The following is a 23217-nucleotide window of genomic DNA, read 5'->3' on the forward strand; positions in this document are numbered from 1 at the left end:
AGACACAGGGGAATCAGGTTGTCCCACGTGGGGCTCACAGTCTTAATCCCCATTTTACAGACGAGGGAACTGAGGCACAGAGAAGTTAAGTGACTTGCCCACAGTCACACAGCTGACAAATGGCAGAGCTGGGATTCGAACTCATGAGCCCTGACTCCAAAGCCCGTGCTCTTTCCACTAAGCCATGCTAAATTATTCCAGCATAGCCTAAAGAAGAAAACTTGGCCATGTTTTCAAAAGCCAAAATCATGGACACTGTTACACACTGGATCAGAATTTACCATCTGAACAGCAAGTTCCAGCCAAGCTCACCACTTAGTTTGGTTACCACAGGGACAGGGTGATCAAAGTGGATCCTGGGGAACTATGGATGGAACATGTTTCAAAAGAATTTTGACATGGCTCTATATAAAAGTCTCAAAAAAAAAAAAAACCCCAACAGAAATATGATTGGAAAATAACGTTCTTTCATGGATAAAACATGGCCAGAGGTAAGAAACCGAGGGTAGGGATCAACTACTTTCTAGGTGGAGAGGGTAAAAGGTGGGGTTCTCCAGGGATTGGTGCTAGCATCTGTTTTGCCTTGCATCTTCTTTATTTAAGGGATTGAGAGAGTAAATAGAGGATTTGGGTTCTAATTCTGCCTCCACAACTTGTCTGCTGTGACCTGGGGAAGTTACTTCACTTCTCTGTCTCTCGGTTCCCTCAACTACAAAATGGGGGTTCAATACGTATTCTGCCTCCTTCTTAAACCTGTGAGCCCCATATGGGATCTGATTATCTTGTAGAGACCCAAGCACTTTACCAAGTAAATACATAGTAAGTGCTTAACAAAAAACAGATTTATTATTATTAAATTAAAAAACATAACCAAAAGCATTTCTACTGCAGGTGACACAAACCTCTTCTGGACAATGAAACGCCAAGCAGCAAGAACCCACAATGTTGAGTTTGCTGAAAAACAGCAGGCGAATTTCAATGTGAGAACTGCAAGGTCATTCAGTTAGAAATCTTAATTACCTCAAGTTAATGGCTTCGAAATACCAGTCACAATTCAGTTAAGATCTTAAAGTCACTGCACGGTTTGTTTTTCCCCCTCAAAACATGGGTCCAATGGGTAGTTGTAGCCAAAAACTGGGCATCATCAGAAAGGGGATAAAGAACAACATATAAAAACCAAATTCTTTGTGGTCAGGAAACATGTCTACCAAGTCTGTTATAGTGTACTCTCCAAGTGCTTAATGGTCTGAACACAAAAAGTGCTCAATAAATATGATTAATGTCATGCTGCCCTTGAAATACTTTTTGAAATTTTGGACAACACATCTTAGGAAATTTATAATAGATGGGCAGGAATTATCTCTATTTGTTGCCGACCTGTACATTCCAAGGGCTCAGTACAGTGTTCTGCACATAATAAGTGCTCAATAAATACTATTGAATGAATGATGGCTAGGAAGATGGAGAAGCTACTATAAGATAATAGATTGAGAAGACCAGTGTAGAAAGATAACAGCCAAGGGGAGATATGATGCAAGCTCACAAAACCAAGAATAGGTGATGGGCAGGGTGAACAAAGAATTGTTATTCTGCCATATCCATGATAACCAGTTACGGGGGCATCTTTTAAGCTTAAAGTGGTAGGTTCAAAGCAAAATATCTTCAAAAGCATTGGGGGCAGGGAGGGGGGATCCTGATGAATTAACTTCTTCAGAGAATTGGGCAGGTGCAAAATATCATCAGGTTCAAAAGAGGTTTGGATAAATTCATGCATGAGAAGTCAAATGAATGCGATACCAGAAAAAAATTAGGGATGTACAGGGAAAGTAGTGGCAGCATAATGGTATAGCTTGAACTACTAGAGTGTATGATAAATAAGAAATAATTACATGACTCCTGGATATCTTGCTGCCAATGTGGAAGACAAAATATTGGGCTTGATTTGGCCCAGTGTGGCATTAATTAAAAGGGCATTTTTTGATCACGGGACCTTAGATGTTAACACGAGGGGTTGGCTATATCAGGTTTCCTGATTCCCAGAGACTGATCTTTCTATTCTTTACTTCTACCTTCCACTTGTTCCAATCTTCCAACTGATTGTCTTGTCCTCCTAAATAGTTATATTTACTTAAAAAAGGGTAATGGGCAGAGAGCACTTTCAACTCATACCTTTAATTAAAGGGAAATCGAGGGCTTCGTATCATCTTTACATTTCTTACAAAAGGCATAAAATTTGTCTTTATCTGATTCTTTATGAAAAATGAGTCGATATAGGCTTTAAAGTGATGTGGCCAAGGTAACAATCGTCAGCAGTCTGTTGGGACTAAAACTCTTTTAGTGCAATGTTCTTTTAGATCAAGTGGTTATTATCCCAAACTTTTAGAGGAATTGAAACCTAAAAGGTCAAGATTTCATCTGAAATAATGTCATTTTCTTTATTGGTACTTATTAAGCACATACTATGTGTCAAGTATTGTTCTAAGCGCTTAGAGGCAAGATAATCAGGTTGGCCACAGTCCCTGCCCCACAAAGGGCTTGCAGTCTAAATTGGAGGAAGGAAGATTTAATTCCCATTTCACAGATGATGCAACCGAGACACAGAGAAGCTACATGACTTGCCCAAGGTCACACGGCAAGTAGTGGAGTCAGGATTAGAACCCAGCTCATTACGTTCCTCCCATTCGAGTATCCCCCCTCCCTACCCCTCCATCCGCTCAGAGAAATACTCACGGGAGCAGAATTGTCTTTCACGTAAAGCGAGAGCAGTAACAGCTGGAACAGGTGACAGGAGAAAAACAGCATGGGGATGTCTCAAAGTCTCTGGCACTTTCCTTTATCACTGACTCCTGTCACTTCTGTTGCACCTAACCATGTTCTCCCTGCCAAGTACCCATTTACTGTCTCTACTGCCTGCCTTCAAGGTCGTGCTGGCTGAAAACCTGTTCCAGCCTAATGTTTCTTGATTTCTTTTATTGCCGTGATTAATCAATCAGCTGCATCTGGGCAATGACAATGTGCACCGCACTCTAATAAGCATTTGGGAGAGTGCAATTCAACAGAGTCAGTAAGGCATGATCCCTGCCCACAAAGAGCTTAGAGTGTAGGGAGGAGATGTTAAAATGGATTAGAGATAGGGGAAATAGAAGAATTTAAGACTATTTACACGAAACGGTCAAAAGGTTGGAAAATGTCTTCTTTGGTACACTGAGAGCCCTATTTCCTCCATGGAAGGTTAATGCCTAAAAAGCAAATCATGACAGCAAGAAGACGGATGATGCTGGAGTACCTGCCATCGGGAATGACACGAGCCTCGAGCCTGCGACTTTAGCCCCTACGAAATGGAATTGACTACAGTAGTAGAGGCTCACAAAACATCCCTTGCACTGTCTCGTTCCTGGCAGTCACGTTCCCATGAGGGTGAAGAGCACGTTGGCAGGCAGAGGTGCAGCTCACTGAGAATTGCGTGCAAGATTTTCTATCCGCAGGACTCACCATTAGCAAACTGATTGCAGCATATTGCTGACATTGCACCACATGGCGGATCAATCGATCGTGCTTTCTGTGTGCGGAGCACAGTACTAAGTGCTTGGGAGAGTACACGACAGTGAAATTGGTAGACACATTCTGCGTCCAAGACGAGCTTACAATCTAGAGGGACTGTTCAGACCAAGCAGGCAGTTGTTTTGGTAGCCGCTGAGGTCTTACCTACCCATATTAACCAGCCATACTTGTGGAATGGCCTAGGTGATTCTTCAAACCGAAGTCTTCACTACTGATAGCCTAGGCCCGGCACGGAAAAACAACCAGGACTAGAATGCAGGTTTCCTGATTCCCAGAGACTGATCTTTCTATTCTTTACTTCTACCTTCCACTTGTTCAACAACAAGACTAATGTATTTATGTAAGTACATGATAAGCAACACAGATCAGTGGCAAATGTTCTTCAAAATTAGGTTGGTGGAGACAAATATACAGATTTTAAGGCATAATAAAAAAACATGGCTTTTCTGAGAAGGGAGGAGGGGGCAATCCTTACATTCACATATGTCCAATAAGAAACGCTGCTAGAGGTGTCTGCCTCAGAAGAAAAGAATCTGTCTGTCCCTACTGCTTCCTGAGTAGTGTCGAGCAAAGTACTGTTCTAATATCGGGTCAAGAGGAGTAATTCCATTAGGGTTTCCAGTCCTAACCATTTCACCCCTTTAACTACACTATTCTCAGAGTAGTGGCCCATCATGTCTGCCGGGCCTCACTCCACGCATGCCTTCAATTGGCACAGCGCCAGGAACGAGGATGGCTGAAGGATGGATGCCTATCAGTGAGGAAAATAAGGAAAGTTGGCTTCAATTTTTAAAGCCAGTCTACATGATAAACAACAGAAGGGAATGCTGGATATAATAATAGTAATAACCATAAGTGCTTATTTTAGCCATGCACAAGCAGATTGGACACGGGTCCTGTCCCAGACTGGGCTCCCTGTTTAAGAGGGAGGGAGAATGGGCATTTTATTCCCATTTTTTAGATGAAGAAACTGAGGCCCACGGAGGATAAGCAAGTTTGCTCACGGCATGCAAGTGAAAGGGGAGGTACCACTGCCTGGGTCTCCTGACTCCCAATCTGTGCTCTTTCCACTAGACCACACTGCCTCCGTATGCATCAGCCTTCTGACTTACATTTTCATATTTGGGGATTTAGGCGTAAAAAGAAACTGGAAACAGAAAAATAAACGAAACTAGAAGGTATGTGAAACTGTAAAGTATTTTGAAAACCCAAATTGGTGCAAAATGCAAAAAAAGTATAGCACATTGCTAATCTTTTAATATTTAGGAGTAATCTTAATATACTTTGAAATCAGTTGCGTGACTCCTGATACATTAGTGTCAATGCACTCATAAAGCAACAAAGAAAAAACATCATAGCTGCTAGGCTAAATCCATGGTAATCTTTTACGAAGTTCAAATCAGGACTTGGCCATTTGCCCAATCTTGAGCCACAGTTAAATCCTCTGACCTCAACAAGCTCTCCAGGTCAGATGCACGCCTCTACGGCACTGAAGAAAAGAACCTTCCAGAGTCCTGATGGGGCAGCTAAAGGATCCAGCAGGACCAATTTGAAAAAAAAGTTTCAAAACATGTTAATTACTCTTGCAATGAACACTGCTTGCATCTACAAAAGGGTTTTGTTTTTGTTTTTGTTTTTTTTTTACAACCGGAATAATCGGAGCAGACCAATATCCCTGATTATCTACTTAATGAACATGTTTAATCATTTAGAACTTGTTCAACCTATCGTAATCAAAGTCATATTTACCACATTTGACGTCCACTTCTGGCAAGAGATTTATCAGAACCATCAGTACCAAGGAGATTATTCGGTTCAAATCTGTCAGCCAAAAAAAGTAGAACTAACTTGAAAAAGTCTAAGTGTCCGAAGAGACTGCCTTGGCAAATATAAAAAATACATGTCATTAGCCTCTTAATGTGGAAGTCGGACTTTCCCAGTAAAAGTTTACTACTGGCAGTGGCTTCACAGTATCTGCCAGAAGAAAGAGGATAAATGTGGGAAAAATTATATATATATATAGATATATATATATATATATCTATATATATATATACACAATGCTGGTTAAATTAGAAAGGCAGTATGTAATCCAGTACAAAGGCCTGTGCTGAACCCTTACAACAAACATTAAATCAGAATCAATTACCCACCAAATTCAGAACACAACAGCAATATTCACTAAAAATCTTGTAGAGAACGCCAATCAATTCAATGATAAAGTTCCAATAAAGTCATCAAAATCACCCAAATAGAGAGAAATTAAAATTTCGGAGTCAATCCAGAGTGCCCACTTTTCATTTTGAGTGCAGTGCTGACCTTGGGGCAGGTGGATGAGAAGGTGAGGAAGAAAAGAAGGGGAGAGGAAAACAAAGAGGGCAGAAAGGGAGGGGAAAGAGGAAGAAAGGGGAGGGAAAAAGGAGGGGGAGGGGGAAAGAGGGGAGAATGGGGAGGGGAAAAAGAGGAGGAAGAGGACGGTAAGGAAAAGGAAGGGAAAAGAAAGGCTAAGTGCACAATCCCTGCCACTTCTGGCCTCTCTCTGCTTCTGCCTTCACTGCTATCAGCAGCCCCGAAGGAAAGAACAATGTTAACAGTGGAGGACGGGCCAGCTGAGCCCAAGCCACTGTGGCTTGGGCAGCGATGGAGTCTAAAGCCGCACGGCAACAGACAATGGCAACCCTGGAAGGAGCGTGGTGGCTGTGCCAACCCAAACCTATGAAGCTTACGCAGCCACTGCAAACACAGCCAAGCACCTGCCAGGCTTCCCCGGCGAATCCTCAGAGCCCGCCGGGCTGGAAGGTGAAATGGGTGTGCAGCTCACCCTCCCCGGGTCTCTGGCTAGGGGCATGAAAAGACCGTGGCTCGGCCCCGGAGCCCAGTGATGGTGAGAGAATCCCCGTGGGCACCGGCACCCGCAGTCTGCTAGCGCTGGCCAAGAAATGAAGTCACTATCTTGGCTCTTCTTCTGGCTCCTTTCCAAAGAGCTGTGACCCACCCCCCGGCTGCTAGGAAGCTGGTAACAACTGTAAAGCGTTCAAAGTTTGAAAACAAATGCTAGTTTCTAGATTGGCTTTGTGACACTTAATTTTTCTGCAGAGAGATTTAAGCCCGGAATTCCTTCCTTAAGGGGGTCAGAAGTTGAGAAGTACTGAAAAGACAGCTTCACTACCAACTTTATCAGGCCTAAAATCAAACTAGTGCTGAAGAGATAGAATTTTATTTCTGTACAGTAAGTCATTAATTTTTTCACTTGCAAAATGGTTTCCAGGAAGTATGTTTCTAAGTTGAATTCACGTTTGTAAAATGCGCAGCGTGGCCTACTGGAAAGAGCCCGGACCAGGGAGTCGGAGGGCCCGGATTCTAATTCCGGCTCTACCACTCACCTGCCATGAGACCTTTGAGCAAGTCACTTAAATTCTCTGTCTCAATTTCCTCAACTGTAAAATGGGAATGAGATATCTGTTCTCCCTCCTACTTAGACTATGAGCCCCACGAAGAACAGATACTGTGTCTGATCTGTGCTTAACACACAGTAAAGTGCTTAAGTGATGCTTAGAGAAGCGACAGGGTGTGGTGGATGGAGCATGAGCCTTGAAGTCAGAGGGTCATGGGTTCTAATTCCTGCTCTGCCACTTGTCTGCCGTGTGACCCTGGGAGAGTCACTTCACTTCACTGGGACTCACTTACCTCATCTGTAAAACAGGATCGAGACTGTGAGCCCCCTGGGGGACAGGGACTGTGTTCAACCCGATTTCTTGCATCCACCCCAGTACATAGTACAGTGCCTGGCACAGAGTAAATGCTTAACAAGTACCATCAGTATTATCAGTATTATCAAGAGATTTGCACTCAAACAAGATGCCTCTTTGTAATTCTATTTTAATAACTGAATACAATTACATCAGAGGCTGGTGCTGGGAGGTTCTAGAGCTACACAAAGATTATTATCTAAACCCATGAGAGAAGATGCCTGTTCCAATACAGTAAAGCCAATACTGTCTCTGGTGTTACTCTCAAATATTTACAATTGCTTTCCAGGTAAACTTGAATCTAAACTTATGCCAGAGATGAAATACAAAGGGTGAAAATTTATTTTACTCTGATCTTTTCCCCTTCTTTGATATAGGTTTAAAAATAGTGGTCTATCATCATCAACAGTGGCATTGTTTGAGCACTTACTGAGTGCAGAGCACTGTACTAAGCGCTTGGGAGAATAAAATACAACAGAATTGGTAGACAAGTTCCCTGCTCTCAAATAAAAGCTATAACACACTAAATGTCTTTAAAATTTCTTTCGTTCCCAATGACATAAAAAAAATCATGTCATCGAAACAAAATAATACTAATAATTATGGTATGCGTGACTAATACTTAATAATTGTCGTATTGGTTAAGCGCTTACTATGAACCAAGTTCTCTGTTATGAGCTGGGGTAGATGGAAGATAATCAGGACATGCAGATTCCTTGACTCATGTGGGGCTCACAGTCTAAACAGAAGGGAGAACAGGTTTTGAATACCCATTTTTATAGATAAGGAGGTTGAAACACAGAGATGGTAAGAGACTTTCCCAAAGTTACACGGCAAGTAAGTGGAAGAGCCAGGATTGAACTCCAGGTCCTTTGACTCCCAGGCCCATGCTCTCTCCACTAAGCCATACTGTTTCTGCATCATGGCTTTGAGCATATCAGGAATCAAATATTGAAAACATGCTTCTAAAGCTCTTGGCTAACATCTATTTCTCTCCTGCTACTTCATCCAGTGGTAGTTCAGTGGCTTTCCTGGCCATCCATCAAATTTTTGAGTTTCTCTAACAAAGGAAATCTCTCTACTACCAAAGCAATTTATCACATCACTCCTCAAGTTGGATCTTTTTGCCACCCAGGCATGTTCTACAGCCGAGCTCCTTTTCAAAGGAGTCAGCATTATAATGGCTCTTCAAGAATGGTTATTTAAGAGAGTATGCGGAATGAAGACTTTCCTTAATGCCATTTGCTAGAATATGGCTTCAGGTGGGCAGAAAAGAAGGGGGGAAAAAAAAAGATTGCAGAAAGTAAAGGAGGATCCTGATTTCTACTATGAAAAATATACTGAAATCTCAACACGGAGTGATTAAAAATGAGACGGGAACCTTTAAGCCTTCTAACATATCTTTCTAGATGTCTTAATACAGTATCACGTTTGGATTGGTGAGAGCAAAACAACTTAATGAATTGAAAAAAATCTAAAGACAGAAAAAAATGACTCTGATTACTGTTTTCTGTAATGGATACTTGAGAACCAAGGTATGGGTTTTACAAGCCTATCATAAATTCTTCCACCCGCTGGCTCGCCGGGAATATTACTGGCAGAGATGGAAGCATGAGTGTCGCTGCAGAAACCACAAGCACAATAATCAATCTGCAAAGGCCCGAAGTCTTTGGGAACAGCCTGACGCTCATCTGTCATTTACAACGGGTGATTACGTCATCTCATTATCATCATCACCACCTCCGACAGATAACAGGTTGATGAAGTGCCTTACGAATGAGGCTTTCTATTACATCGCTCCCTCCCAAATCGAAATTTGGAGAGCTTGCTTCCCTCCATTATAGTACTTTGGAGTTAAGTTTAATATCTGAAACTACATAACTGTCCTAGAGTATAGTGTTAAGAAGATTCTTGCCTCAATTTCTTTCCAATAAGATCCCTACCACTAGATGTGCTATTGCAGAATATCTGGAATTCTGACCATGAGATCCAAGAAAATCCAATAAAATGAGGAAACGACAGAGTAGAAACCTCTGCGTCTCAGGTTAGTGAGTGTCTTTCTACATTTTCAGAGAACATCTCAGTGGTTAGGAATTTCAAAGGAGGCTGCTAGATAGGAAGACAGACCAAATGAGCTCTTACCACTTGAACCATTTTGAGATATCTGGCATATCTTGGATCCTTGGCTACAGTTAAGGCATTTTCAGCTGCTACTTCATTTTTCTGTAGTCCAGGGTCTTGTATACTGCTCTGCTGTAGAAAGCATGTGGGTAAATCTTTAGAAAGTTTACAGAAGAGGTCCCATTATATTACACATGTGGGATATTTCTATTTATACAATTTAAAACAGTTAAAGGCTAGCCAAAAACACTCTGCATTTTTAAATTTCCATTCATTAAGGAACATCCTCCCAAATCACATTTTGCAAGTTTGCTTTCATGACTGAAACAATATTCTTAAAAATTGAACTACTCTCATTTTGAAATAAAACTGCTTTCAAGATTTCTCGCAAGTACTCACTCATGTAGCTTTCATAAGAGTGGGTTAGTGTGACTTATAGAACTGAATAAGACACTCAGAGCACGAAATTTTAAATTAAAATTGACTACATTATTAGCTTGCCACATTTTAAATAGCCAACTGAAATTGATTTTTCAATTGTAAGGGACAATACCTAAATAATATTCAAAAGCTTAATCCTTAAAGACACTAATTGAATAAAATAGCTTTCAATCACAATAAACAGGGGCTACCACACTGTTACTGAACTTGTTAATAATATTACACGTAGACTGTGTTGTACTCGCTTAAGTACAGTGCTCTGAACATAGTGATCACTCAATAAATACCATTGATTGATTGGTCTCAAATTATTTCAAGAGGCACTCAATTTTTTTTAATCTATTAGTTTCACCCAGATCCAAGTTTGAGACAGGATTAATATTTTAAATAGTCTATTCTAGACTGTAAGCTCATCTGGGGCAGGGAATGTCTGACAGTTCTGTTATACTGTATTTTCACAAATGCTCAGTACAGTTCTCTGTACACAGAGAGCACTCAATAAATAAGACTGATTGACTACTACTGTACACAGTATATTGGGATTGGCTTTTTGAATACAAAGTTCTGTGTGAATGCATGGTAACCATCTTCTGGTCTGCAGAACGCTCTCTTCACTTGGAATGGGTCAGAATACCAGGAAATCTTGCCCGGTAGGTGGGCACCAAATTTCTACTGAGAATGTCTTAAAAGAGTCTGATTGATCCCATGATTTAAATTTTAAAAGTATAACTCAAATCTCAAACTAAAAAGCAATTTAATGAGAGCTTAGGACTCAAAATATATGACTTTCACAAATATTAAAATGGACAGCAAAGGTTCTTTATACAGGTTAAAATTTAAGTCAGAGCTATTTCAAATTGTGAAAATAAAAATGGCACAAACACCTTGAAGTTTTTCACAACGAGACCCATTCAGGTGAGGTGTGTTTAATATTTGGAACTCCATTTTAGAGTTACATCTATGACTACATAAATCCAGACCACTGAAAATTAAATGAAAATTCCAACAAGCTCCAAGTATATTTGTTTTATTTAAAGACAGTAAGGTTAGAGTACAGTGGAGCAAATTTCAAAAGGCACATGCCAAAAAATTTCAACTCAACTTGTAGTTTGTGCCTCTAAGCGAGATCTAAATAAGGTTTTATTATGTAGTGTTTTACAATTTAGTCATTTTGGAAATACTCTGAACTCAAACCCTCTACCATACCTCTCAACTGACCCTCATTTTAATTCCAAGCTGGCTGCTCAATCAACACGTGGTGGGGTTTTTAACTATTACTGTGATCAATGATAAAATCTGAAACATGAGATAAAGGTTACTGAAAACGAGTTCCACATTTTGGGGTTTTGTTTCAAATATCACAGATGAGAGGTATGGATAATAAAATACGTTACATTACAGACTTTATATAACCACGCTTCATTTGGCTAAGCTGGGCAATTCTATAAGATTTCTGGCCCAATTTTAATGAATTGAAGAAAACAGCATATTTCTAATGTCTGAGTCAAAATGTAAAAGATGAACGTAAAACACTATTACATGGTATATACATAGTATAAACAGAGAAGATGGAATTCAGGCTGAAATTCAGTTCAAAAGCATATTATGTACTTGATTCTGGTCATCATGCAATTACAGCATAATTAATAGTACACATATCCCGTGGATCCATTTTAATAAAACCCCGCAATGCATTTGGAGTTCTTGGGTGATATGGCCAGAAATTTGGTCAATTCTTCTATGGATAACCCGTTATTTCATATTCAGCTTGAGTTTGAAAGAGAAGTCAGAAAAGCCTACTGGGCTGATTCTCCCAGGGCCTTAAATCATTCTCTAATAATTAGCTCTCTAGCACATTACCTCTTTCAGACTGCTAGGGAATCACTTCAGACTTTACTACATACATGGCAAATACATAGAGCAAGGCAAAAACAGTTCTTTCGTGATCCAAAAGAACGATAATTTACTAGTACCGAGTATAGCTTTAGAAACTGAGATATGTGGGCTCTGAGTTTATTTTTTTTTTACTACACATTGATCACCAATAAATACTATTTCACAACCTATATGTGGCCATGATCAAATTAATGAACTGGATCAGGTATTTGAGATTTTAAAATGTGCATTGCGATTCTGCATTTCCCAAATGCCTAAAACAGTGCAGTGTTTTATGAATATGAATCTTGATAAATACTCCTACTGCAAGATAACCGATTCTTTACAGTCTACCTGGAATGACTAACAGTTAAATTAACGAGGTATTTTAACGTTTGAATAAAATGCAGTTGTCACACCCAATAAGACAACTGATATACAGTAAGAGAAATAAGGCAAATGCAGAGACCAAGAACTTACTGATAAAGAACACACTTCAAATCACCTGGAGTCAAGAATAATAATACATTTCCTATGTTCATAATACCTATTCCCAACTACAGTTTAATTTTATACTGCATAAACTAACAAAATTTACTACAGTGAATGATGCTTACTACGGACAAATCAAATTAAAATCGAATTATCTAATAGACGACTATGGGAAAACTAGTATATGCTCCCTAAATGAATGTTGAACAATCGGGGTCACAGAGGCAGAATTCCATATAAGTAAAAAAGAGAATTATGAAACTCTGCTACATTACTTTATTGTATGCAATTCTCCCAGGGATTATTTAAAATATTTTTGTTTAAACTACATCCAAATTTTTGACTTTCGGGTAAACGCTCAGAAGGCCATTCGCTTTCTAAGCATGTGTTCATTACATTACCATGGTAAGCTCAGTTTGTTTTAAACAAAGATGAAAACTGTGAAAAATTAAGAAATTAAGTTCATTTTAAATTGTGGGACCGTAGAATACGATTACATTTCAAGGTTTCCTCAATCCTCTGTATTTAAAGTTCTCTTTCAAATCATTTTAATGAATGTTGAAAGTTTTGAGCTTAAAGTTAATTTATATTAATAAAATTACCAACTTCAGAAATTACAATTTAACAAATGGAAACAACTGCAATATTTGACAATATTTTTATACTTCATTATTCACCTCATAAGAACCTAAGGCTTAAAAGTTTTCATTTTTCTTTCATTTCTTCCATTCGCCTTGGTGGCTTGCTCCACGAAGCGATATTTTCTGGAAAGCAGATTAAATTCCTTGATACTTAAATACTTACCTCTGATTGAGGCGATATGGTTGCTGACTGTTGATTTGAAGGAGCTTCAAGGGGTGTACTGTTTGTGACAGTGTTGACATTAGCATTAGATATTTCAAATTTGACATCTTCTAGGCCCGGAATAGAGGACAGCTGAATATTTCAAGTACACGAAGATAATGTTAGAAACATGAAATACAAATCAATGCAAGTTACCCAACAGAATTTTCATAACTACATCACTGATCCAGTTTTTTGCCAACAGAAATTTATGGAATTATGGAGCTTGAATTTTGATTCAGCAAATTAGGATTAGTTTTAAGTGAAAGTTATAGCTCAATTTGTATTATCATGAATAAGGTTGCTTGTGACTGGTTATCTTTCCCAAAATTGCTGCATCATCTTCAAAAATGATAAAACCGCTTGTAATCTGGCCAAACTGACTAGTAAGCTGCGATCAATTTTTACCCTTTTCATATAGATAATAAAATCACCATGAAGAATGAATTGAAATTGAAATTTTCTGTTTACAATCCCAATAGAACACCACTATATTGAACAAACACAGTCAAAACAAGGGAATGTACTTTGATAACCAGATAACCAAGTAAAATCAAGTAACTGAAGCAAATGATTGCATTTTTGACAGGTGAAGGGGGAGGCATATTAGTTTTCTTCAAATGGAATTAATGGCTGGACTCTCAAAAAATAGTCTAGACTGTAAACTCTAGCCTCTTAGTTCCATATGGGTTGGGAACAAGTCTACCAACTTGGATATACTGCACTTTGCCATGCATTTAGCACATTGCTCTGCACATAGTACATGCTCAATAAATACCACTGACCGACTGTCAAACCTGTTTCCATGCACTTTTGAGCTCTGAAGCCATTTTGGGGAATTTACCCTTTTAAAAGCCTCAGGGTATGTAGGAGGGCACAAGAGATCTAGAAAACCTCACTCTCAGGTGTAAAAATGGCTACATAATTCTTGCTTTCACAGATGTTCCTGGTTGCCAGACTCCTTATGGAAAACACTTCCCAAACCTGCTTAATTCAAACTACAGAACAAATGGGATTTCGTTTCGTCACTATTATGGAAAAGCACTAAGTGGGGCTTACGGAAACAACTAGCCTGTGATGTTCATGTTTTCTAGTGGTCAGTGGTCATGTTTTCTTCTTCAACCTACCACACATCTGCCTAGAGCTTGGGGACTGCTAAGATGCCATTCAGGAAGCCAAGTAATGGGACATCAAAAAAGCCTGAATGTTCATAATTAGGCAGGCTTGGTGATATCAGGCTTCTTGACGCTGGCAGATAGAAGTGGGTAGTTTTTGCTTATGGATTACTTATGCAACATTAAACACAATTAACAAAAAGTTTGCCTCATGTTGATTTCCCGAGTAAAAGTGTTAACTGAAAAAAAATCTCCAAAAAATGCATTTGCCCTATGGTCTAGAATGGCCTTACAATAGCAAAAGAATTACTCCATTAGTTGTTTTACACAAAAAGTAAAGCCACCAGCAAAAAACACAACAGAATCATCAAACATTTCCCACTCACCTGGGGAGTGTTACTTGTCCACCCATTAAAAAAAAAATCCTCAATTTCGATTTTTCCTACCTCTGATATAGACAAATATGAAATTCAAACCATTTTTCATTTTTTGTAGTTACCAAGAGATTTGTTTTTACAAATGAATACATTCAGAGAATCTCAGAGGTTAAACTTCTGATCAATGCTTTCTTCTTGATAATATGCAATAACTCTATGCGCATACGGTAGTGCATTTTTGTTTAAAGGAAATTCCCATAGAAAATTGTTTGGACCAAATATGGACTAGGCCAATCTAACATCGGTTCCCTTGCTAATGTTGGGGCAGAAAGAGCTCCATGGGTTCAGATTAACACTTCTGTTGCTGTAAACCACTACCCTTCTCCCGGCATGCTCCAAGTACCATGACATCCAAATGTCAAGTTATGTGACTGACTATAATGGAAGGGGAAGATATATCCAATTTCAAAATAGTTTGGTTTTTTGTTTTTTTAACATGGGCAAAATAGTTAATTGAGCTATGTGGCAATAGTATTTATTAAGTGCTTACTGTGTACAGAGCAATGTACTCAGTTTTAGAAGAGAATACACAGGAAGGAATCTGATAGAATCCCTTTCTCTCAGGGGATGCATAACATGAGAATAACAAGAATTTAAGATAATATCTCAATATCCCTTCCTCTCAAAAAACTGTAATTGCCTTGGATTTTTTTGCTTTTTTTAGTCTTTTCAAGCATTCATTTCAAAGGCTGAAAAGCTGAAGAAAGCCCACAGGAGTAAATGTGGCTTTATCTACAAGGTCGTTATTTACTACCCTGAGAATGATGATTGATAAATCCTACTTACAAACCTTTGCATCCAAAATATTGAGTGTGGTTTCAATTTGTTGAATTCGAAGCGAAAGGGCTGAGAGTTTCTAGAGAAGAAAAAGTTGAGACATTTCAACGATTAAAACACAATTTGGAATTGGCAAGAGTTGAATAACCAAGGAATATTGGGCCAATCTGGAGTGGAGAAAAACTATGACCTGGACAGTCACATGACACAGTGGATGAGGAATTCTGAAACCTACTAACCATTTATGAAGTTAACATTAAGCCCCGATTAATTCTTCAAACTGTATTTATGGACAAAAAGAAAATATGGCCATATGACAAGCACGTTTACTGAACAAATTTCTCGTTTGGCCTCTATTTAACTGGGGGAAAACCTGATGTCAGTTAGTGGGGGTGTGATGATCAGACAGAACAAATGCTCTTGAACAACTATACCATTCAGCCCACATCAAAGCCAACCCCAGGAACTCTGACCTCAGCCCTACTGTGCTGAATTATACCAAAAAGCACAAACAACAAATAACCTAGCACTGGCTGCATTTTTTTAAAAAATCAGGATATCGTTAGCACCACTAAAACCAGTAAAATAGATATGAAATTGCTGGAATTTGTCAAGAGTTGATCCTTACAGACCCAATCCAAACTGTCTTGGATCGTAACAGATATTAGAAGGCTGCCAAAAGAAGTTGTTGGACCCCAGGAGAATGGAAAAATAACAACCTGGTTAGAGCCGATTGGCAACGCTATAGTCTGAGACATCACACCAGAAAGCAAATTAGATTATTGGAGTCCGACCCAGCTTCAACAAATGTAAAGTTCCAGGAGGGCAGAGCAGAAAGGGTGAAATGAGTTGCTTGAAAGTTGGGTGGTCAGGTTGATGGGAATAAAAATGGGAAACAAAGATATCTGAAAGTGTACAGGAAAAGTAAAAGGAAGAAAGGTACCATTAAAATCCATGATAATTCGATCAATGAATGGTATCTCTTTGAGTGCCCACTGGCTACAAAGCCCTCTACTAGGTGCTTGGGAGAGTATAATACCATAAAGTAGGTAGACATGATCCCTGCCCACAAAGACCTGATAGTCTACAGGGGGATATAGACATTAAAATAAATTGCAGACAGAGAAAACAGAGTTTAACGTACTCCATTTTCTCTGCTTATGTCAATGTCACTTACGTAGAAACAAGTAATAGTAACAATATTGCAAATTATCATCCATAAGAATGTTTACTTTTAAATCCCCTAACCTTAAACATTACCATATCTTGTCGTGCAATCCAAGGGTAATTGGCCAGTATGCTTGTTGGCAAACGTGCAGGATTTTGACTGCTTTCTGGCATATTATCAAGATTCTGACTGGCTCATAAACAGAATTCTAACACCCTGAGAAATGTCCATTTTGCCAACATTTCAGAGGGAAAAAAAGACATTCAGAAACAAAGTAGTTTGTCGCTTTTCATAACATGAAACTGACTTTCAGGGTGAGTCTCTCTGTGCAAAATGGCATTATTTGCAAGAATGCTTGCCGTAAGAATTTGGTTTGAATGACAAAAACCAAAAGAAATCAAAATTAAGGACAGAATTGAGTTTAGTTTTGTATTTATGGAATTCTGTCACAATTTATGAAGATGGAAGGGTAGCAAATTACAGCTATTAAAAATAAAAAGTTATACATACATAAGTGAATCTGACACGTAGATGTACTTAGCAACCCACAACAAAATGTGCAGTAAGGATGAATTCACCAATACACACAGTACTTACTCAAGAACCAAATGAACAAACCACTTCTGAAAACTCATATTTGCCTAGTTCAACTTTTCCAGTATTAAAACCTTATGAAAACGTTCTGATTTCTTGACCTGGTTTGATATTTCTAATACACCTATCTCTAAGTAAATTTTATCCTCATGTAAACCCTGCATTTTACATGAGAGTTAAACAGATTCCCTCAGATTTTCAAATTTCATGTCAAAGATCAGCTGTTTTTAATGTTTTTCTTTTCTTCGCCAAACAACTAAAAGCAATTGGATTGTGACAAATTAATCACTGGCCAAATTTTGTTCTTTATATAAAAGCCATCTAAATGTTTTAAACAACTGTGTCTAATGCCTGGGGAGTAGAGGACGGGGAGGGAGAAAGGCTGTAAAGACATGGAGAATAGGCTTTAAATAACATACTAACACTAAACAGAATAGGGAATTAAATGGAATTTAGAGGGGGATCCAAATTTAGGGGGAGGAGAGAATGTTGGAAAACAATTTGTTGTTTTTCATTTGCTGGAGCACAGGAGTGACATTAAGAAACAACTGCTTGCAAGTGTGTCCCTCCTTATTGTCTTAGCAGAAATTTCTTTGATTGAACGGGCTCGCCAGGCAATGGCAACAATTTTTCTTTGCTGTTCGGGGGTATGGAGAAATAAGGGGGGTGTGGAATACAAGACTCTAGGTCTAAACTATCCCCTTTTCTACAGGTCCTGGTCTGCGTGGTAGTTTTGCCAACACCTGACCTTCTGGATGTCTGCTACTTGAGAGACAGGGAGAATGCTCACTAGGCACAGGGCAACTCAGGTGTCTGTGGAGAGAGGAGGACTGAAACCGAGTCCAGGAAAAAGCAGTCATTTCTGGTTCTCATACCAGAGGGGACTGGCGCCTGGGCTATCCTTGCACCATCTTCTCATTCTTTAGAGGCGGACCCTTCATTTCAAAGGTGAAGCCCATTGGCAGAGAGGGACGGACAAGCATAGAGGGTACCTTGAGTTTTGTGAAGAAATGGGATTTGGACAACCAGACCTTTCCAGAGGAGTACATTCACTTCAAGGAAAACAACTCAAATAGACGAATACTCCCTTTGCTCTAAGTCTTCAAAGGCAGTTGTTTCTATTTTTCTTATGGTGCTTGTTAAGCACTTACGAGGTGCCAGGTGTTGTTCTAAGTGCTGGGGGTATCTACTGAGTACCCAGGTTGGCCCACATGGGGCTCAGAGTCAATCCCCATTTTGCAGGTGAAGGCATGCCTCCAGGTCATCTTGTCCATCCTCCTGTCTCAGAACAATACACAAACACCCCTCAACACTTTCTGAACGAGGCCAACTTCTCTCACACATCGTAGCGCCCCCCCCACCTTCTCCACTGGAAGGTTAATCCATCCCTTCTAGGGAAGGAGTAGTGATGGTATTGATTATGTAATGCTCACTGTGTGCAGAGTACTGTATTAAGAACTGGACGAGAACGCACGGGTGGGAAAAATCCGCCCCGTTTGCCTGCAGAATATCTGTCACGGCAATCATCCTTCTTCATGCCCCCTCTACCCTTGGAACGATCTGTGAGGGAAGGGAAAAAAAAAAAGAGCTCGGGTTTGGGAGTCAGAGGACGTGGGTTCTAACCCCGCCTCCGCCTCTTGTCTGTTGTGCGACTTTGGGCACGTCACTTAATTTCTCTGTGCCTCAGTTACCTTATCTGTAAAATGGAGATGAAGACTGTGAGCCCCATGAGGGACAACCTCATCACCTTGTATCCCTCCAGCACTTAGAACAGTGCTTTGCACATAGTAAGCGCTTAACGAAAACCATCATTATTATTAAGCGACTTGCCCAAGGCCAAACAGCAGGAGCGGACACTTGTCAGCAGAGCCAGAGTTAGAACCCAGGTCTCTGTGGCTCCCAGGCCCGTGCCCTAGCCACTAAGTGTGTCAGCCACGACGGACTGGAGAAGCTCCCTCTGCCATAGAGTCACCTGAGGGAAAGTTCTGAAATGATGTGGCAGAAAAGATTAAGTCTTTGAACAAAATAACTAATGTGACGCCTGTCAGACTACTGATGCAAAAACTGGGCATCGGAGGTAATAACGTCCCTGAAATATTAAAGCTACAAGTTCCTTTTTGGTCAATGGGGAAAGCTAGATATAACTAGCAGAGTCCAAGCAATTTTAGGATCAGCATTGTCACTTAGTCCACGCATCTAAAAAGATGTTTCAGGCATAACCACTTCACCGATACTTTTTAATATGGTCCTGATAGTAGTAAGAAGGAAGGGCCAGAAACCTTTTCAAATCAATTCCAGGTCAGGGTAAGCTGTGACAAATGATTAGAGTTTGGTTCTAGTTCCAACTGTTCCCTATGGAAAAGTACATTAATAATAATTGTGGTTTTTGTTACATGCTTACTATGTGCCAAGCCCTATATTGACCACTGGAGTGGATGCAGAGATCATCAGGTCCCACTCGGGGCTCACACTGTAAGTAGGAGGGAGAACAGGTACTGAATCCCCATTTTACAGCAGAGGGAACTGAGGTCCAGAGAAGAAAGGTCACAGAGCAGACAAACGGCAGAGGAGGGATCAGAACCCAGTCCTCTGACTCACAGGCTTGGGCTCTCTCCTTTCTTTAAACATTTTTCAGTTCATTTTCAGCTCCAAAAATAATGCTGAAGGTCACTTCTCGTTTGGGAAATTATTCAGTTTGAATCGATTTTGGAAGTTTCATCAAAAGAAGTGCAAGTTCTACATGCTAACTGGTAGGCTCTGCTGCTTGTCTGCTGTGTGACCTTAGGCAAGTCACTTCACTTCTCTGTGCCTCAGGTACCTCACCTGTAAAATGGGGATTGAAACTGTGAGCCCCACCTGGGACAAAGGACTGGGTCCAACCGGATTTGCTTGTATCCACCCCAGCGCTTAGTACAGTATCTAGTGTGTGGTAAGTGCCTAATCAATGCCATAATTTATTATAACAATCATAATGCAACTGCTCTTTCCTTTGGTAACTATGAGAGTTCGCAATCACCCTAGAACTATTCGTTTAATGAGTACACCTATTCCTACAGCAAAATGTCAAATGAAATACACCTGCATGTTTTTCACCATTAGTCGTGGTAATTAGCTTTTCTTCCACACGGTCGTCCCTTCCAGATCTATCTTACGGGCTTAAACTCACCCCTTGTGTCGATCACCGTGGCCCATGCAAAATGAGTTAGTTTAAAGCACAAATCATCAAGATTAACCTTTAGTTCCTTGAGAGTAATGATCTCTTCGCTTTTCCTTTGTTGCCCAAAAGAAGGGTCTTACCCACAGGGCTCTACGCAATGGTCAGCCCAGCTGGCAAAAGACGAGAGGCAGTGCATTACTGCATATGCGTTCATGAATCGCGTGTGCAAGAGAATCTCAGTGTGGCACTCAAACCCGTGGGTCTCATCCTCACTTAGTGTCACCTTTGACGTCGACCGATCAAAGTTGTTCTCTGAATGTTTGAAGATGACCAGAGAATGAGGATTAACTGATATGTGACAACGTAACCTTACTGGGGGCAAGGAACATGTTTTCCAACTCCATGGTACTGGACTCTCCCCAGTGATCGGCACACAGGAAACACTCAGTCTATACCACTGATGATGAGAAATCTGACAACTGTGCATACGCACGGGCACAGCTGAGCTGTTCGGCTGCACGTTACCTGCTGCCTCCAGTGTTACTGCCTCCCAACACCATGAGGGAAACGGCCTCACAACTTTTGGAACTGGATTCCCAGCCTTGTTCATCCTAGATACACCCAGTGCTTCCAATCAATGCCAAAAAGAAGCTAAATGGTAGAATGCACGGCCTGTTATTCTCTGTCATCTCCGAAGTCCCATTTCCCACTAAAATCCTTGCCCACTTTCCACACTGCATTTCCAACTGTCCACTGCTCTGCCACCTCATCTGCTATATCGTGTCTGGAAAGTGCTCTTCTCATTCACCGTTTTTATAATTCCTCCACTGCACCTTCCCAAATTAGGGTAAGCTGTTATCATACTTCTCAAATGTACCATATAGCATTTGAGTAATGTGCATTTCTTTGATCCAGGAGGACTGCCTGCAATCCAGGACCTTGTTATTTGGGATAAATGACAAAGGAAGAAAGACACTAAAATAAAGATATATACTCAGTCGGTCATATTTATATCCATAATCTTTACTGAGCGCTTCCCGTCTATTAGGTAAGCGCGATGATCGGGGTGGGGAGGTTGGGGGTGAAAGCCCACGTACTTAATATACTGCTCTGCACACAGTAAGAGATCAATAAATACTCTGATAGATTTACAAATCTATTTAGCCACTTTCAGAGTAATTCATTTTTCAGAATACTAGCAGCACATTTTTTCAGAAATACTGGATTTTTCCACAACGGAGGCAGAGGTAATGCTATCAATTTCTATTTATTCTGATTTCTAAACAGAGAATACTAGTAGAGTCTAAAATTTACAGCAAAAAGTTATTTTCCCACCACCTGTTATGTTTTCAAGTAAAATAACTGAGGTTTTATGCAAAAATAGCTCTATGTAAAAAGTTAGATAAGAAGCAACCACCCAAGCACTGCTGAAAATTGCATTTACCATGGATTGTTACCACGCATGGATGTAACAAAACAAATACCAGTGTTTAACAGGTATAGAGAGTCCTTGGGAAGTTATAATCACCCTGGGGAACAGAAAGCTCTCCTGAAAGCGGGGGAGAATAAGTTAGTATGGAATATGGCTCCTAGATCTAGTCTACTGTACGAGACAATTCTTCTACTTAGCAAAATGCCAGTTTTTTCATTCACAAGAATCGGCTATGGTCGCTGTATTATTCATTCAATAGTTTTTATTCATTCAATAGTATTTATTGAGTGCTTTCTATGTGCAGAGCACAGTACTAAGTGCTTGGAATGTACAAATCGGTAACAGAGACAGTCCCTGCCCTTCGACGGGCTTACAGTCTCATCAGGGGGAGACGGACAGACAAGAACAATAGCAATAAATAGAATCGAAGGGATGAACATCTCATTAAAACAATAGCAAATAAATAGAATCAAAGCGATGTACAGCTCAATAACAAATAGGGTAATGAAAATATATATAGTTGAGTGGACGAATACAGTGCTGAGGGGATGGGGAGATGGGGAGGAGCAGAGGGAAATGGGGGGGAAGAGAGGGTTTAGCTGCAGAGAGGTGAAGGGGGGGTAGAGGGAGCAGAGGGAAAAGGGAAGCTCAGTGTGGGAAGGCCTCTTGGAGGAGGTGAGCTTTAAGTAGGGTTTTGAAGAGGGGAAGAGAATCAGTTTGGCGGAGGTGAGGAGGGAGGGCGTTCCAGGACCGCGGGAGGACGTGGCCCAGGGGTGGACGGCGGGATAGGTGAGAACGGGGGACGGTGAGGAGGTGGGCGGCAGAGGAGCGGAGCGTGCGGGGTGGGCGGTAGAAAGAGAGAAGGGAGGAGAGGTTTAGGAGGGGGCAAGGTGATGGAGAGCCTTGATGTCTAGAGTGAGAAGTTTTTGTTTTGTTTTATTCTTTACGTTTACGCCATACAACCTACCTCTTCACACACCGTAGAAAAGCGGTTGAGGAACTGCACTGTATGCACCACAAACTGGTTTAGAAATGCCACAGTTCTTTTCTGCTGAATAGCTGGGACCTGTATTTTGTAAAGACAAAGATCATTTGCACACCAGAAATCGACAGCTCATAGGCAGCTATGTTGAGGGGGAGACAAGTGAGGGGGGAATCGAGGGAAGAGGAGAGCATCCACGTGATAAGCTTCTGAAAGTAACATCTGGATCACAGGATTTCCGTTCAACTGGGTTTCCTGAACTTCTTGCCGAAGGGGTCCCCTCCAGACCTGGGTTGAGCAGGAGGTTGATAGGTCAACTGGAGAAGCGGGGTCCAGGCCCCGCCACGCTTGTGAAACTCATCGGTGGAAGGCGGAACGACGAGGAGGTCGGAAAGGGGGGAACATCCTAACACCCGCCACTCCCGGCGTATCTAGTCACACCCTCGGAATCCCGCTGAAACGGACACATCCTA

At 40.6% G+C, this 23217-nt stretch overlaps 1 protein-coding gene across 1 annotated transcript in view; it reads right to left on the reverse strand.

Moving 5' to 3' along the window:
• WASHC3 (WASH complex subunit 3) overlaps positions 1-23217 on the reverse strand; it is a 40817-nt gene that overhangs the window by 15790 nt on the left and 1810 nt on the right. The window contains exons 2-5 of the mRNA XM_029079084.2: positions 22730-22828; positions 15425-15490; positions 13044-13175; positions 9453-9563 (exon numbers count right to left, since the gene is read on the reverse strand). Coding sequence (XP_028934917.1) covers positions 9453-9563; positions 13044-13175; positions 15425-15490; positions 22730-22828 — 408 coding nt within the window. The remainder of the gene's footprint in view (positions 1-9452; positions 9564-13043; positions 13176-15424; positions 15491-22729; positions 22829-23217) is intronic.

This window comes from Ornithorhynchus anatinus, chromosome 14, assembly GCF_004115215.2.
Source record: "Ornithorhynchus anatinus isolate Pmale09 chromosome 14, mOrnAna1.pri.v4, whole genome shotgun sequence".
Lineage (NCBI taxonomy): Eukaryota > Metazoa > Chordata > Mammalia > Monotremata > Ornithorhynchidae > Ornithorhynchus > Ornithorhynchus anatinus.